At 39.9% G+C, this 15,348-nt stretch overlaps 1 protein-coding gene across 8 annotated transcripts in view; it reads right to left on the bottom strand.

Moving 5' to 3' along the window:
• The window catches only part of SAMD7 (sterile alpha motif domain containing 7), an 85,046-nt gene that overhangs the window by 9,515 nt on the left and 60,183 nt on the right, over positions 1 to 15,348 (bottom strand). For all 8 annotated transcript variants that reach the window (XR_014824301.1, XR_014824303.1, XR_014824302.1 and 5 more), the window contains 5 exons: positions 14,593 to 14,719; positions 12,961 to 13,085; positions 9,384 to 9,462; positions 7,373 to 8,001; positions 6,157 to 6,278 (listed from right to left, as the gene is read on the bottom strand). Coding sequence is in view for 5 of the 8 variants with exons in the window: in XM_084990252.1 (XP_084846378.1) it covers positions 6,157 to 6,278; positions 7,373 to 8,001; positions 9,384 to 9,462; positions 12,961 to 13,085; positions 14,593 to 14,719 (1,082 nt within the window). In the remaining 3 variants the exon portion in view is untranslated. The remainder of the gene's footprint in view (positions 1 to 6,156; positions 6,279 to 7,372; positions 8,002 to 9,383; positions 9,463 to 12,960; positions 13,086 to 14,592; positions 14,720 to 15,348) is intronic.

Genomic DNA, 15,348 nt, shown 5'->3' with positions numbered 1-15,348 from the left:
TCTATATAGAACGCAGTTCCAACCTGGAATGGTTATTATTTGAGGGCAGACCCATGTCTTACTCACAAATGTACTTGTTTATTTGTTTGTTTTTTGTCTTTTTAGGGCCAGACCTACGGCATAATGGAGATTCCCAGTCTAGGGCTCGAATTAGAGCCGTAGCTGCTGAACTACACCACAGCTGAAGGCAATGCCAGATCCTTAACCTACTGAGCGAGGCCAGGGATCAAACCTGCATCTTCATGGGTTCTAGTCGGATTCATTTCTGCTGAGCCACAATGGGAACTCCTACCTATGTACTTGTAATTCAGTGCCTGACGCATGATAGAAGATGTGCAGTAATCGTTGCTGGACAAATCAATGAACAGACAAATAGTATGAGTAAAGGGATGGGGTAAAAACGGCTGCAGTCAAATTTCAGACTCTCACATTTACAGATGCAGTGCCCCTGTCCACTGCCTTAGATGAGTGGTGAAGGGAGCAGAGGAAAATGCAAATGAGTGTGGTCATGCTGGACCTCTGCACAGGGCCTATTTGTTCTCACTGTGTGGTGGATGTCACCATGCCTTCCATTCTTCCAGAAACTAGGAAGGCTGCCGGTGGACAAAGGTTCCAGGCAGAGAAGGAAGTGGACGGAAAAAACTGAGCCAATTGGTGGTACTAGAACATCATGAACTTCAACTTCAACCTGCCTGGCAAACCTGTGTATATGATGAGCTTTCTTTTCTTTCTATTTCAAGCTTTATTCACACTCCTCAAACTTTAGGCGCCATAGAATCCTCCCTCATTTTCTGCAGATCATATAACTTCCTAATTAGAAAAAAAAAAAAAGCAGATAAGAACTTGCTATAATTCTGCCCAAACCTAAAAGCTTATATTTTCTTCCTCTCTCCTGATAGAGTGCAAGGGTGGTCCCCCACTGTTTAAAGACACTCTCTCCACATAGGCTGTGTGTCTTACCCTTCCCCCCAACCCCCTCGGCTCCATTCAACAGATAATCCTCTCTCTCATCTCCAATCTCTCCCCTTCATCAGGCTCTTGCACTTAAGCAAGGCTCCACCATCATTAAATAAGCAATGGTAATTAAAACACACAAACACTTCCTTACTCCATCTCTAGATTCTACCTCAGGTCTCTTATCCCTGTCTCAGCCCAATTTCTTTTTTTTTTTTTTTCTTTTTTTTTTTTTTGTCTTTTCTAGGGCTGACCCGTGGCATATGGAGGTTCCAAGGCTGGGGTAGAATCAGAGTTGTAGCCACTGGCCTCTGCCACAGCCACAGCAACCTGGGATCGGAGCCACATCTGTAGCCTATAACACAGCTCATGGCAATGCTGGATCCTTAACCCACTGAGTGAGGCCAGGGATCGAACTCGAAACCTCATGGTTCCCAGTCAGATTTGTTAACCACTGAGTCATGACAGCCCAATTTCTCAAGAGTTTTGATACTCCCTGTTTCCATGTTCTTACTTCTCAGTCATTCCTCAGTCTCAAGGAGTCTGACTTCCACCCTTACCAGTCTCCTCTGGGTCCCTGGGGACTCTTATTCCCTAACACATGGATATTTTTCAGTCCTCATGTTTCTTATGTTCCTGGCTGCATCTGACATCATTGACTATCTTTCAAGAAAATGCTCTTCTGCTCCCTCCTGGGTACACTGTGCCCTCTCTTTCACAGTCACCTTCATAGCTACTGTTTCTTTATCCATTCTTATGTGTTAGAGTCCCTTTGGCTTCTGACCCAGGTCCCCTTTGGTCTTCCTGATCCATCTAGTCTCTCTCTTGGATTCAGTGAATGTCTCTATATACTGAAGGCTCTCCAATATGTATCTTTAACTCAGAAGCTGAATTGTGCCAATTCTGCCTCTTAGATAGAATTCTTATCTGTCCACCCCATTGCTCCTACCTTGCATCGAATTTCGTTACTGCTTATCTGAGGAGGCTTCCCCACTAGCCTTGCCTCCTTTAAACTATTTTCATAAGAGTAACTTGAGTGGCCTTTCTGAAATATAAAGCTAAGCATGCCACTCCTCCTTAAAACCTAGACTGTCCCTGGGATAAAGTCACCATCCTTCACTGGGTCTTCAAGGCCAATGATCTGGCCCCTTCTCCCTCTTCAGTTCCCTGACTTGCCATCCTCACTCTCCCAACTTAGCCTTGGCACGCTGGACCCTAAGAATTGTTCTCAAATTCCAACCATGTTGAATTCTCTCTGGCTTCTGGCCCTCATCTGGAAATTACTCCTTTGCCTTCCTCCCACCTTCTATTCTTCCTCAGCTGGCAAACTCCTCACAATCAGGTCTCACTTTTGATGCCTCTTCTTCTGGGAAGCCATGAAGCCCTCCTATGTGTTCCTACCATGCCCTGTACCTGCCTCTTACAGCACGGCCACACTGATGTGGCATTGCTTACTGGTGACTTTATTCTGGGCAAAGAGAAGAGGAAGCACATTTGCCCTGTTTCCACTATGTGTTTGGTGCCTCGGGACCAGGAAAAAACTAGAGTATTCTTGGGAAATTTCTGCACCAGGAACTTTGTGTTCCAACAGACTTTAGTTATTTACAAACTACATTTATTAAGTAACTATTTCTTTTCCTGTTTTAACCAAGAACATTGTCGAATGGGTAATGTGAATAACTTAATTTGGGCCAAAGCAAAAAAATTGACAGTTTGGGTTAATCTGTGTAGCCTGAAAATCACATGGCCCAATATCTGCAATATAATTGTAAGGAAAAGAGTTAGAGTTGTAGTCATGTACACATTTTTTAGCCACCTTAAAGCTCAGTTTTGCTCCGCTGCAAAATAGAATTAATATCTTTGTGGAAATATGGTGTATATTAAATTTGAGATAATCTAGGGAATTCCCATCATGGCTCAGTGGAAACAAATCTAGTATCCATGAGTACCCAGTTTCAATCTCTTGCTTTGCTCAGTGGGTTAAGGATACAGCATTGCCATGAGCTGTGGTATAGGTCACAGACGCGACTCAGATCTGGCATTGCTGTGGCTGTGGTGTAGGCCAGTGGCTACAACTCTGATTTGACCCCCTAGCCTGGGAACCTCCATATACCTCTGGTGTGGCCATAAGTAAGTAAGTAAGTAAGTAAATAAATAAATAAATAAATAAATAAATAAATAAATTTAAGATAATCTAAATGATGTCCTTAGTACAGTGTCTGGCATATAGTCTGTTCCCAATAAAGACTAGGCACTATTATTATGATCCATTATAAATGAGAGAACCAAAGTAGAAAAGGTTAAGTTGCCCGAGAAGCACAGAGCTTGCTGGTTAGAGAACTTGGAAAGCAATGTATAGTTCATGATTCTGGTCCACAATTTTCCATACTTAATCCCATTGCCAATCAGAAAAAGGAGTACTGATGAAAATAGTTAACTGTATTTATGGTGGAAATGTTACCTCATTTCTCTTTCTTTGGTAGGGATTCCGGTGAGCAGTGAAGGGACCATGAGAGCAAACAAAGGAGAAATAACAGGGATAATTTTTCTCACAGAAGTAGGTTGGCAGCCAGGGCCTGAAATGCATGAGGGCCTAACTTTTTTTGTTTATTTGTTTTTGCTATTTTAGGGCCACACCCGGGGCATATGGAGGTTCCCAGGCTAGGGGTGGAATCAAAGCTGTAGCTGCCTGCCACAGCCACAGCCACATGAGATACAAGCCATGTCTGTGACCTACACCACAGTTCACGGCAACATCAGATCTTTAACCCACTGAGCAAGGCCAGGGATGGAATCTGCGTCCTCATGGATCCCAGTCAGGTTTATCAACCTCTGAGCCATGAAGGGAACTCCCATGAAGGTCTAACTTTTAGCCTTAGTGGATAAACCCTGGGCCCGAGGCGAAGATGCAGAACATGCCTCTGTGGTTCAGAAGATGTCCCTCACTTCATTCTCATGAGAGCAGTTGGGGCCAAGTGCATGATGTAAATATGCACACCGTTTTAGTGACTTCAGTTATTTTTAGAGAGAATACTTTGTCTGCCAACTTATTTGAACCAGACATTGACTTTGAACAAACAAAATGTGCTACAGGGTATCCTCAATATCCCCAAACAGCTGAACGACCCACCCTCTCTCCACATCTGCTAAAAAGATCTCGTTTGCAAGGAACATTGGGTTTTAGCTGTGGTTATTTTTTCCTGAATTTCTTTTTCTACCTGCAGAAAGTGAGTGGTTGGAGATTGCTTCACCTAAGGCAGAGGTAATAAAGACAAGGACAGAAAAGGGTACAGTGGGTATGGCCCTGAGTAGTCCCAGGGGAACTGACTTTAGTGAGTAAACAAGAGCAGGACTTGATCCTAAACACACTTGAGAAACATCTAGAAATAACTGTACCACTTCTTAGGGTGGGGAAGGAAGCATTAACATCCTGTTGGTAAGAGATAATGAGTCAGCCAAGTTTGGCGGCTTCATATTTATGTGACCTCTTTGTACCTACAAGGGGACATTGGGGATTATAAAGTATGAAATGCATATAACATTATCTATGACAAGAGTGGTTATTATAAACTGCATTTTTATGGCTCTGAACTACTGACCAAGAATAGTGAGTTCAAACATTCACTCCATCAGAAGCCTGCAATCAAATGTTCGTTATACATGGGGTTGCTTGTTTCTGGCTATCAGAATTTGGTAATTTCATTATACTAGTGGTTGATGTGGCACTTGATAAGTGGCATAGATAAATTTAAAAGGTGACTTACTCAAGGCTAATGACTAATAATAACATAATAACTAATAATAACATAAATGTAGTCATTTAATAGGAAAAAATAGGACAAAACCTTTTTTTTTTTAACCAGGTATGCAAAAAGACAAAGTAGGTGATTTGAAGAATACAAATTGCCTCAAAAGTAACCCGAGGTTCTGCTTTCTCTAGAAGCCTTTGATGTAATGAAAATTAGATTTATTGACTACTTATGAGGTGCCATACATTCACCACTGCTTACAAAAACCCATTGAGAATGTATTTTACTATTATCCCCATTTTACAGGTGAAAAAACTGAAACACTGAGAGGAAAGGCAATTTATCCTCGTTAAAATATCCAGAAAGTGAAAAAGCCAGGATATGAACCTGTGCTTTCTTGTTTTGTAAGCCATACTCTTAATAACAACTCTATATAACTTTTCCATTGGTTCCATAAAAAGAAGAAAGATAGAAAGAGAGAGAGAAAAAGAAAGGAAGAAAGAGAGAGAGTTGGGGGTGGAGAGAGAGAGGGAGGGAGGGAAGGAAGGAGGAAGAAATTTTTTTTAAATTAATAGCATTATACTGGAGGAAAATATTATAACAGGAAATCTGAAAAAATTATCTCTAACATCCATTAATTATTAAGTAGTTAAATCATAATGTCATTTTCTTGCTTTCTTTTCCTTTAATATATAAACCAAATATAATATCAGATTTAGTAGGCACATTGTTGCTTAGAACTGTTATTAAATCAATTGAAAAAGTAAACCATGTGCATGAAAATGTAGCATTGACCTAAACTTCAAAAACTTGCCAACCCACCATTTTAATCTCCAATTTTCCTGTATAAGTGAGACTAGTGATACTTTCTGACTTTCCCGACAGTTCATTATAATTAAAAATAGTATTTATCTACCGGATTGAATTATGTGTGCAGGCATTTTTATATATTGCCCCAGCATAAAAATGGAATTTAAAATACTTTTTAGAGGTACATCCTTCTTGTCCTCTTTAGAATAAAGTATATATTTCTGTTACGTATGATGAGTAGCCTAAAACTTCTGGTATGGAAGTGCATGCCTCAAAATATTTGTTAAATGGACAAGGAGGGAATACGGTAAACATCTCTCATGGTAAACATCTCTCATTCCTCTTGGATGTCTGGCTTCTGAGCCTCCTAATTTGGGGAGAATTCCCACATCTCAGCAATCTTGATGGGACAGAAACTAAAGCCAGACCCTGGCTTTCCCAGACTGTCCTGTAGCTAGAGTGTGCACACATGACCCAAGCTCCACCAATCAGAGGCTTCTGTTCCAGGGGAGCAAATGGCATAAAAAGAGAGATTATTAGGAATCTTTTCTGGCGTCAAAATCAAGTTTGACAGAACTCATGATGAAGGAAATACATTTCAAAGGGTTTTACTTTTAAGAAAATGCTTAAGTAGTTAAGTCACCTGAGCATATTCTGAACAACCTGGAAGGCTGCTAACGAAGTTGTACACATCATTTACGGTCCATTTCTGAATATTTTCATCCAAAGATAGATTTTCCTTGATTGTAAGTAGCACATGTGTTCCTTTAAATGGAAAGGAAATTATTTTGTGGCATAAAATTTTCAGGGAAAGGGGGACACTAAGAGCACAATTGTAGGTACAATTACATCAATTTCCTTACATTCTTGTACTACAGAGCAGCCCTTTCCATAGACCTATAGGTCCCTCCCATAAAAGATACTGAATTACTGAGAGATGATTTCTAAAAAAGCTTAGCTGCCTTTCTTTTCTTCCTCTAAAGGATCTTTAATGACATTATAAATAAAAACAAAACTCCAGAATTGCTCCAGCTTCTCTCAGATTCCAACAGAAATAACCAATGGGTTTCATTCTCCAAATAAACACTACCATGTTCTATGATGTTATGCGATTTATCCTGCTCTCTAGGCCATGCAAGAATTTAGCTGCATCCTCATCAAAATGGCAAATTAAAACCTTGTTGGGGAAGCAATCAGTATGGTGGCTAGATTATACATATCCCCAAATCCTTGTATTTAAAAATATTTTTATCTAAGAAAGTTCTGGAAAACTATTCGCTGTGTTTTGGGAGCAGGTAGTAAGGTAAGACTTTTAGGTTAGAAGGTATCATAACAATAATGAGCACTGAAAGTGCTTCTGCTAAATTGTCTACTTTTTTTTGGCTGTGAAAATTTCTGGGCCAAGGATTAAACCCAAGCCACAGCAGTGACAATGCTGGATCCTTAACTGCTAGGCCACCATGGAACTCCCTAATTGTCTCTTTTTTTGACACTTAAATACAGAAGAGATTGAATTCATACTTCTAAGCAGGAAGTCCCTCTACTTTATGTTGAAGAGATTTAAAAATTAAAATAAAAATTTAATTAAAATTCTGATGGGTTTTCCTCATATTTACCTTCCTAGCTTTTGTTGAAAATTCTCTATGTAGCAATATATAAACAGAGATGAATTTCCCTGTTACGGCTGATTGGAACTAATGTAACAAGTTTTTCAAGAAGAGGTTATTCTAAATAGGATTAAGAAAAAGAAGGATAAAAAGAAACATAATGGTTACAATTCACTCTGTAATAACTTCATTGACTCGACAACTTGTGGTCTATGGGGACTGGCTATTGGCCACTGGACCCTAGACACCTACCTGGCAAAGGTGGTTGAGGAACTGGGAGGTAAACCCCATTCTTTTCACCGCAGACTGTAAACACCTGCTCTGAAGGCATCTCTTTCCCATCATTCCAGGCCTTTTCTTCCGGGGGAGATCCCTGAGCTCCCCAGGGTTTTCTATGACTGTGCTCCAGCTCTCCACAGGTGTCAGCAAGAGCTGTAGATGGCCTTTCATTGGTTTCACCCAACTTCTGATTGTTAAGGGCGTCCATTTCTGGGTCTTTTGCATACTCATTCTCCTCACAGGGAATTGCATGAATTTGGCCTAGGGGTTTTTCTTCTCCTTGACTTTTGGAACTCTCAGTATCATTGTCTAGAACTTTCTGATTCCCTGTGCCTCTCCTGAGACGACGACACTTATTTCCCCAGCTCTCTAGAAAGTGTCGACCAGTTGCCACTAGCATAGGGCTTCCCTGAAGGTTTCTCAGGGTGCTTCTGGGAAAATGCAGGTCACTGGCAGGGAGCATACTCCTGCCATGGTAGGTGGCTGGGCCAGCAGGGACAGTGGGGCCATAGAGGAAAGGTATCCCAAAGCCTGTTATTCTCTTGGAATTAACTTTTTCTATTCGCCTTTGCTGGTAAATGGCATGCATTTCCATTTCCATCCTAAAAACAAAACAATGTATTTTATACAACCCAAGAAAACCATTAGAAATAGAATTTGGTAGCACAAATTCACAAGGTAGCACCTCTGCTTTTCTTATGAGTCCTCACACTGTTTATTTGAAGTTTATTAGGTATAAACACAAATCTCCCAGAAAGCTACTGGGAAGGAGAGTTTGGAGTAAGATCAGAGGGTGCAGGGTTTGGCTGAATTTCACGATGGAAGTCCAAGGCCCATCTTCAGGACATTATCTCTAATGGACGTGGCAACTTTAGCAGAGATGGGACTAATGAAGCACAGTGCAGTTCTTGCCAGAGATTAATCCTCAAAGAAACTAAAATTCTCGGAAGAAGTTTTTAAACTTCTGCAGTAGAATTTTAGTGAGACTCAAGAAACACAGCAACTCTCAACTGTTAACATTAATGGCAGCAAAGGGGTGGGGGAGAGTAGGAGAGGGCAGGACTTGCTGGTATTTTTGCTTACTTTACTCTGCTTGTTGGTCATCATTGGACCCCTTAGTGTTCAGTGGTAAAAAAGTTGACTCTGATGCCTTCTCTCGCCCACATCCATACCCTAGTCATTAGTGCTGTGTGTTTCTTTTCTCCTGGCTGCTGAAGGCCATTTTTATGCTGACATGGGTTGTCTGGGCTTTAATAGCATAATCTGAAGAGGGACTGGCAAGCTGGGCTCCTATCTTTGGGAAGAACTGAAGTCATTTTAAGACAGAAATGCCAATATGAATCTCAAAGGAATCACAGCTAGGCATTTTAATTATGAGACATTGACAAACTCTTATGATCTGTATAGACTTCACCTCATTGTGTAATTTCTTTTTTATTATTTTAAAAAATCTTTTTATGGATGCACCTGTGGCATATGGTAGTTCCCAGGCTAGGGGTTGAATAGGAGCAGCAGCTGCAGGACTATGCCACAGCCACAGTAATGCCAGATCCGAGCCATATCTGTGACCTATGCTGCAGCTCACAGCCAGGCCAGATCCTTAACCTACTGAGCGAGGCCAGGGATAGAACTCACAACCTCATGGAGACTATATCATCCTTAACCCACCGAACCACAATAGAAACACCCTCTGTGTTATTTCTAATCTTGCTTTTATCCTTAACCAAACTGTGTACATGTTTGTACATGTTTCTTTTTATAATATTCTGAAATACTTTTTAAAAGTAATCAGAGTGTGTGTGTATAGATACAGATATATAATCAGTAAATACATACACACAAATATAACAATATAACAAAACAACACACAAATATAATAAATAAATGAATGTATATGTAAAAGTATATTTACACAATGTAAATCAAATGAATAAACATACAAATGAATGAACAGAAAATAATTAAAAGAACATTGTTACATTACCTGGCAGTATGCTGCCTTTGAATCATTTCATTCCTTCTAGCCATTGCCTTTACGGATTCAGATGGTAAAATGCCCCAACCTTCAACAAGAAAACCACCATCCCACCCCACAAACAAATTAACAATAGCTTCTTAAAAATAATAAAAGAAAATATAATGATTTAAAACAATATCTGCAAGAAACCACCAACTGAGCACAATGTCAGAAATGTATCTGTTCATGGCTATTTAGCATCTCAGAGTCTCTTTGGAGATGACATGATAACACCAGATAATTTTTTTTTGTTTAAGTGTGGGTCTCATGACTGGCAATGTTTTCCTGCCATACTTCAAAAGGAAAAATATGAAATTAACTGTGGATCTCTTGATCTCTTGCTTTTGAAGTAAAAAATTGTTAACTTTTTTTTTGGTACAAGAATTAGAGAACTAGTTGAACTTAAAAAGAAAAAAAAGTAACTAAGTGCTCCTTGATGCACTAAAGTCCCTGGAAATAAATGCAATGATTTAAATGGATAAAATATGAAGTTCTCTGTGTGGATTTTTTAGCACACCTGTGGCAAATACTTTTTCCAAAATAATTTCAATATAGTTGAACAGCAATTCCATTCTTTGTGTCACCCGTCCAAAATGTCTCAGAATTATGACAGCATCATTAAAATCCAAGGCTGTATTCTTGCCTGGTAACTTCATGCTTATATTGATTTTTTTCTTTGGATTCCTAATGTACTTAGTGTCTATGCATGATAACACCTGATAATTTTTAATGGTGCTTCTCAAACCATCCATGGTAAAGGACTATATTTTTTCTGTAAAATTTCCAACCCAGTATGCACCAATACTTTTTAAAAAATACATAAAGTAACATTTTGGAAATGAAAACAAGAACAAATACAAGCATTTTTTAAACATTAGATCAATAGACATAAAATAACCCTGTCAAATTGCTGCAAAAGTTGCCAAGCCCTTACTCTCTATGCATTTATTTATACAAACACTTCTCAGATCAGCATGGTGTATAGACCACACTCTAGCACAATAACAGACACAAAATTATATTACACAGTTTTGTTCAATGATACTTTCCATGTGTAAATCTGTTCTCCCCAATATGAAGGCTAGTATCATGAAGGCTAGACCTGTTCTTACATTTGCTTTGTACCAAGCTTCAGAGCTTGTGAAACTCCTATTAATAATAACCTATCTTGAAATAAATGATACTATATCTACTTTTAGGAGATTCTTCTTCAGTTGTAAAATTCAGAGGTTAGATGATGTGATCTCTAAAAATCCTTCTGACTCTAGGAGTTCCCGTCGTGGCGCAGAGGAAACGAATTTGATTAGGAACTATGAGGTTGCAGGTTTGATTCCCTGGCCTCACTCAGTGGGTTAAGGATCTGGCATTACCGTGAGCTGTGGTGTAGGCTGCAGACGTGGCTTGGATCCTGCGTTGCTGTGGCTATGCTGTAGGCCGGCAACTGTAGCTCTGATTTGATCCCCAGCCTGGTAACCTCCATATGCTTCTGGTGTGGCCCTAAAAAGAAAAAAAAATCTTTCTGACTCTAAAGCTCACAATTCTCATTACTTGTATTTTAGGGCCCTGTGTTAAATCTGGACTCATCAAATCTGTTTCATGTTTCTTTTTCTTTTCCAGATAGGTGACATCAAACTTGGTGGTAGTCCATTTGTACTAATCCACCCTGTATCTAACATCACAATTTTTGAAATAGATCCTTGTCTTAATCCCTATTCTGTTAACTTACTTAGTGGCTCGGTTTCCATAGGACTGAGGCCCTACCTTGCCCTTGCTTACTCTCTTCTGCAGCAGCCTTAAGGTGGGAGACAGACCTCTGTTCCTGGGACAGGTTGTCAACCTGCCTGTCTGTAGCCAAAGAGTGGCACTTTCTGGATTCTTGATCACTAAGAAGCTCTCTCTGAGTCAGCAGTGCAACTATTTCTCTGGTCTGCTTATGTGCTGCTTGTAATTTCTGCACTACAGTTTTGATGGGTTCTTGCTGCCAGGTGGGGCCACCTTCCAGGTTCAGATGTTGGGCTTGTCTCCAGCGGGTGTGTCTAGTTTCAGATCTGGCCCTTGCTCAGTCTCATCAAAGTGGATCTGTGCATTGTGGTAGACAAGGTGCTCAAATCCTGCAGGCTGGTATCTTTCCTGGCCCTGGCACCAATCATATTTCTTTTTGTCTTAGGCTTTTCACTCACATTGTTCCTATCTATTAAGAGTTGTTAGAATTGAGGAGCAGGGACAAATAGAAACTCGCAAATATAGTTTAGGGGAGATAAAATGCATTGATTTGATCTTCAATATTGTGAGGAAACTCCCATCGCTTATTCTCTCCTAAGTCCCATACCCATGTTTTCACTGACACCACTCTACTGAAATTGCTCTTAACCAGATCACCAATGACCTCCACATAGTTCAATCTAATGGTAGATTCTTGGCCCTCCTCTTACTTGACTTGTGAGTGGCATACTTGAAGAGTTGCTCAGTCTCTCTGTAAACACTTTCTTCCCTTGGCTTCCAGGCCTCTGTACTCTCCTGGGTTTCTTCCTACCTCACTGATTGCTCCTTCTATTTCTCCCTTGCTTGTTTCTCCATATCTTCTGGACCCTGTTGGTAAGTCCCAGGGATCATCCTTTTAACTTCTAACTCATCCTTTCAACTCACCCTATAGATGATCTCATCTAGTCTCAGTATCCTGATGTCTTCCAAAATCACAGCTCCAGGCTGTCTCCGGAAGTCCTCCCTCAACTTCAGTAGCTTTATGGACATCTCCCATTGATTGATTATTAGGCATCTCAAAGCCTATGATCTCTCTCCCTGCCCCAAGAACTCTTCCTTTCACAATCTTCCTTAACTGAGTGAATAGCAACTCCATCTTTCCCATTGATCAGCCAACATTTTTGATGTCATCCTTAACACCTCTCCTCCTCTCACATTTCATATCTAAAATCTGAGAAAGTCAGGTTGTTTCTACCTTCAAAATAATTGCAGAATCTAACCACTTCTTACTATTCCTCTGCTACCTTCCAGGGCCAATCCATCATAATCTTTTGACTCCTCTAATAGCCCATTAACTCCCATCAGTTTAATTCTAGAACTTTAATCCTATCAAGTTTGTCCCCAGCATAGCAGTCAGAGCAATCCTGGTAAAATGCAAGTCAGACCATGCCACTCCTTTGCTCAAACTCCTCAGAAGCTTTCACTCTTATCTGGAATAAAAGACAAGTCCTCACAATGACCTATTAGACCATAAATAAGCTACCCCAGGGCCTTTAACTGTCAGATCTCATCTCTCATGATCTTGTAAGTTCCTTGCATGTAAGATAGGGCAGATAGTAATTGCAAATTTCATGTTAAATTGATGGTTGGAGGAGCTAAGCAACTTACACTTGGTTACATGGTGGTGGAACCATCATTTAAAGCTAGCTAGCAACCATAGAAAATACAAGCATAATTACCATACAGTTTTGCCTCCAAAAGTAAGCAGTAAATTTGATGGTAAGGTTTGTGCAACAATCCAGTTCACGGTGGCCCACAGGTGAGAGCCATCTATTGCTCATACCTGAGTAGACATGATTGGACAGCATGTTCGGCATAGTTGCATTTGATAGAGTAGAGGTTCCAAACTGAGAAGGAACACAAAACTGTCTTGGATCAGTTGGAGCCACAGTGGGAGGCAGTAAATCTCTAGGGAAAAAGATATAAAACAGGTAAAATGAATTGTACAAGATTTCCTTGGCATAGGCAATGAGCTTTCTTATTGCCATATGGGATTCTATCATCTCTTCCCAAAATGAAGTACAAAGGTCCTAAAATCTCTATTGATTTGAGTAGAAATATGATAAGAAAGATTAGGAGAAAGGGCTCTATTAAGGAAGGAGTGACCCAGTTGACAACATAGCAGGAAAGGAAAGTTAGAGATGTTAAGGAAAAAGAAATCTGATCAAATCAATATCAATGTCTGATCTTCCATGATCAATACACTATTTTTTTTTTTTTTAAGGGCTGTGCCCGTGGCATATGGAGGTTCTCAGGCTAGGGGGCAAATTGGAGCTGTAGCCACTGGCCTGTGCCATGGCCACAGGAACACCAGATCAGAGCCATGTCTTCAACCTATACCACAGCTCATGGCAACACCGGATCCTTAACCCACTGAGTGAGACCAGGGATTGAACCTGTGTCCTCATGGATACTAGTCAAATTCTTTTCCACTGAGCCATAATGGGAACTCCAAATATACTATTCTTGACTACAATATTTCCTTCTCATTTGGGAACATACTCCAGGTTGAGTTTTGCCTTCTGGGATCAGTGTTTGACTGCTTGGGTAGACAATTTACTTCTACAAACTTCAGTAGTCTCTAGAAGTCCAAATCCATTGTTCATGCTCCGTGAACAAGAATAAATCATGAATTTTACTTTCTCCTCAGAATGTCAGAATTTATAGACTATATATAATCAAAAGAAGGGAAGATAGGAAACTGCCAGAGTGTGTAACCAAAAATACTGATAATTTCACTCTCGTTGCAAAGAAAGAATTGTTCTATCACAGGAAATCCAGGGTACCCAGTTAATATGGACTGAATTGTGTCCCCTTCCAAAATCTATATGTTAGAAGTCCTACCCCCACCCCATGTGACTGTATTTGGAGATAGAGCTTTTAAAGGGGTAATTAAAGTTAAACGAAGTCATAAAGCTGGAGCCCTAACCCAATAGGACTGGTGTCCTTATAAGAAGAGGAAGATACACCAGAAGTGCCAGCACACAGAGAAAAAGGCATGTGAGGACAGAGTAAAAAGGCGGCCATCTGCAAGCCAAGGAGAGAAGCCTCAGTAGAAACTAAATTTGCCAGCATCTTGATATAGGACTGCCTCCAGACCGTGAGAAATAAAATTAAACCACCCAGTCTGTGATATTGTGCTACAGGAGCCTTAGCTAACTGCATCAATATTTGTACCTATGTGATGCCTGTTGTACAGCAAGTGCTCTTTAGGTTTTTGCTGAGTGAGGACATCAAGAGGGCCTCAAAGAGATAGTGATGGGAAGTTTGTTGAAGATGTGGCCAGCAGATTTACTGTACCACATTTCCCTGAAATAATATTAGATGATAAAATGACACTGGCCTTAACAGCATTCGCAAATTTAACAATATCCATTTTCTCCTTTGATTGGAATATCACATTGGAGGGAAATACCTATCCGCACTTGGAAGTTCAAATGATGAGGGAATCAGTGGGATCCTCTGCTGCCCTGATGTGGTCAACAAAGGGTTCATGGCCATCTCTGGATTTATCGTCAATATCCCTTGCCACTGATGGAGTTCTGAAAAAAACAAAACAAAACAAAACAACAAACAGATAATGTCAACAAATACCTCTACTTTTTGTGAATTGTTTGAATTCTGTTTGAACATAATGAACACCTTTCGTTATCTTCCCAACACTTGGGAAGCCTGGCTATACCCAGGTTTCAGTTAAACAAAAATTCCTCCATTGTAATTATCCACACACAATTGTAGAACTCCAGTGTGCCTTTGGAATTTGTTGGAGAGTCTACAGGTAATATTATGCCATACTATAAGCAATAATAAAATTAAACCATCTTTGCAAGATTCCAGATATACCATCTTCTTTTATTACAATTTATTTTAATTTGTATATTTCCAGAGGTACAAATGCATGTATGCTCCCATACATTCAATCTTTGGAAAAATATTCCTATTTAATTGATAAGATTAAAGCAGAAAGAAGGGGAAAATCTTCTTAATGGTTAAAAATATATCTAATTAAAGTGGATACAGGCTGACTACATGAGACTGTATCTAACTAGAACAAGTGAGAAAGTTATATCCGAACATACATAAACACAGCATTCATAACTTTATCTTTAGAACCTAGGGATCAGTAAAATGGCTCATTGTAAAAGGGATAAAATTTTACCTTGTTTTCTTG

The sequence above is a fragment of the Sus scrofa genome, chromosome 13 (genome assembly GCF_054392235.1).
Source record: "Sus scrofa isolate SSC_HxYL_T2T_F1_AM1 chromosome 13, Sscrofa_HxYL_maternal_Yorkshire_Landrace_v2.0, whole genome shotgun sequence".
NCBI classification, from domain to species: domain Eukaryota; kingdom Metazoa; phylum Chordata; class Mammalia; order Artiodactyla; family Suidae; genus Sus; species Sus scrofa.
The sequence above is the reverse complement of the archived record's forward strand: the minus strand, read 5'-3'. Positions and strand labels throughout refer to the sequence as shown.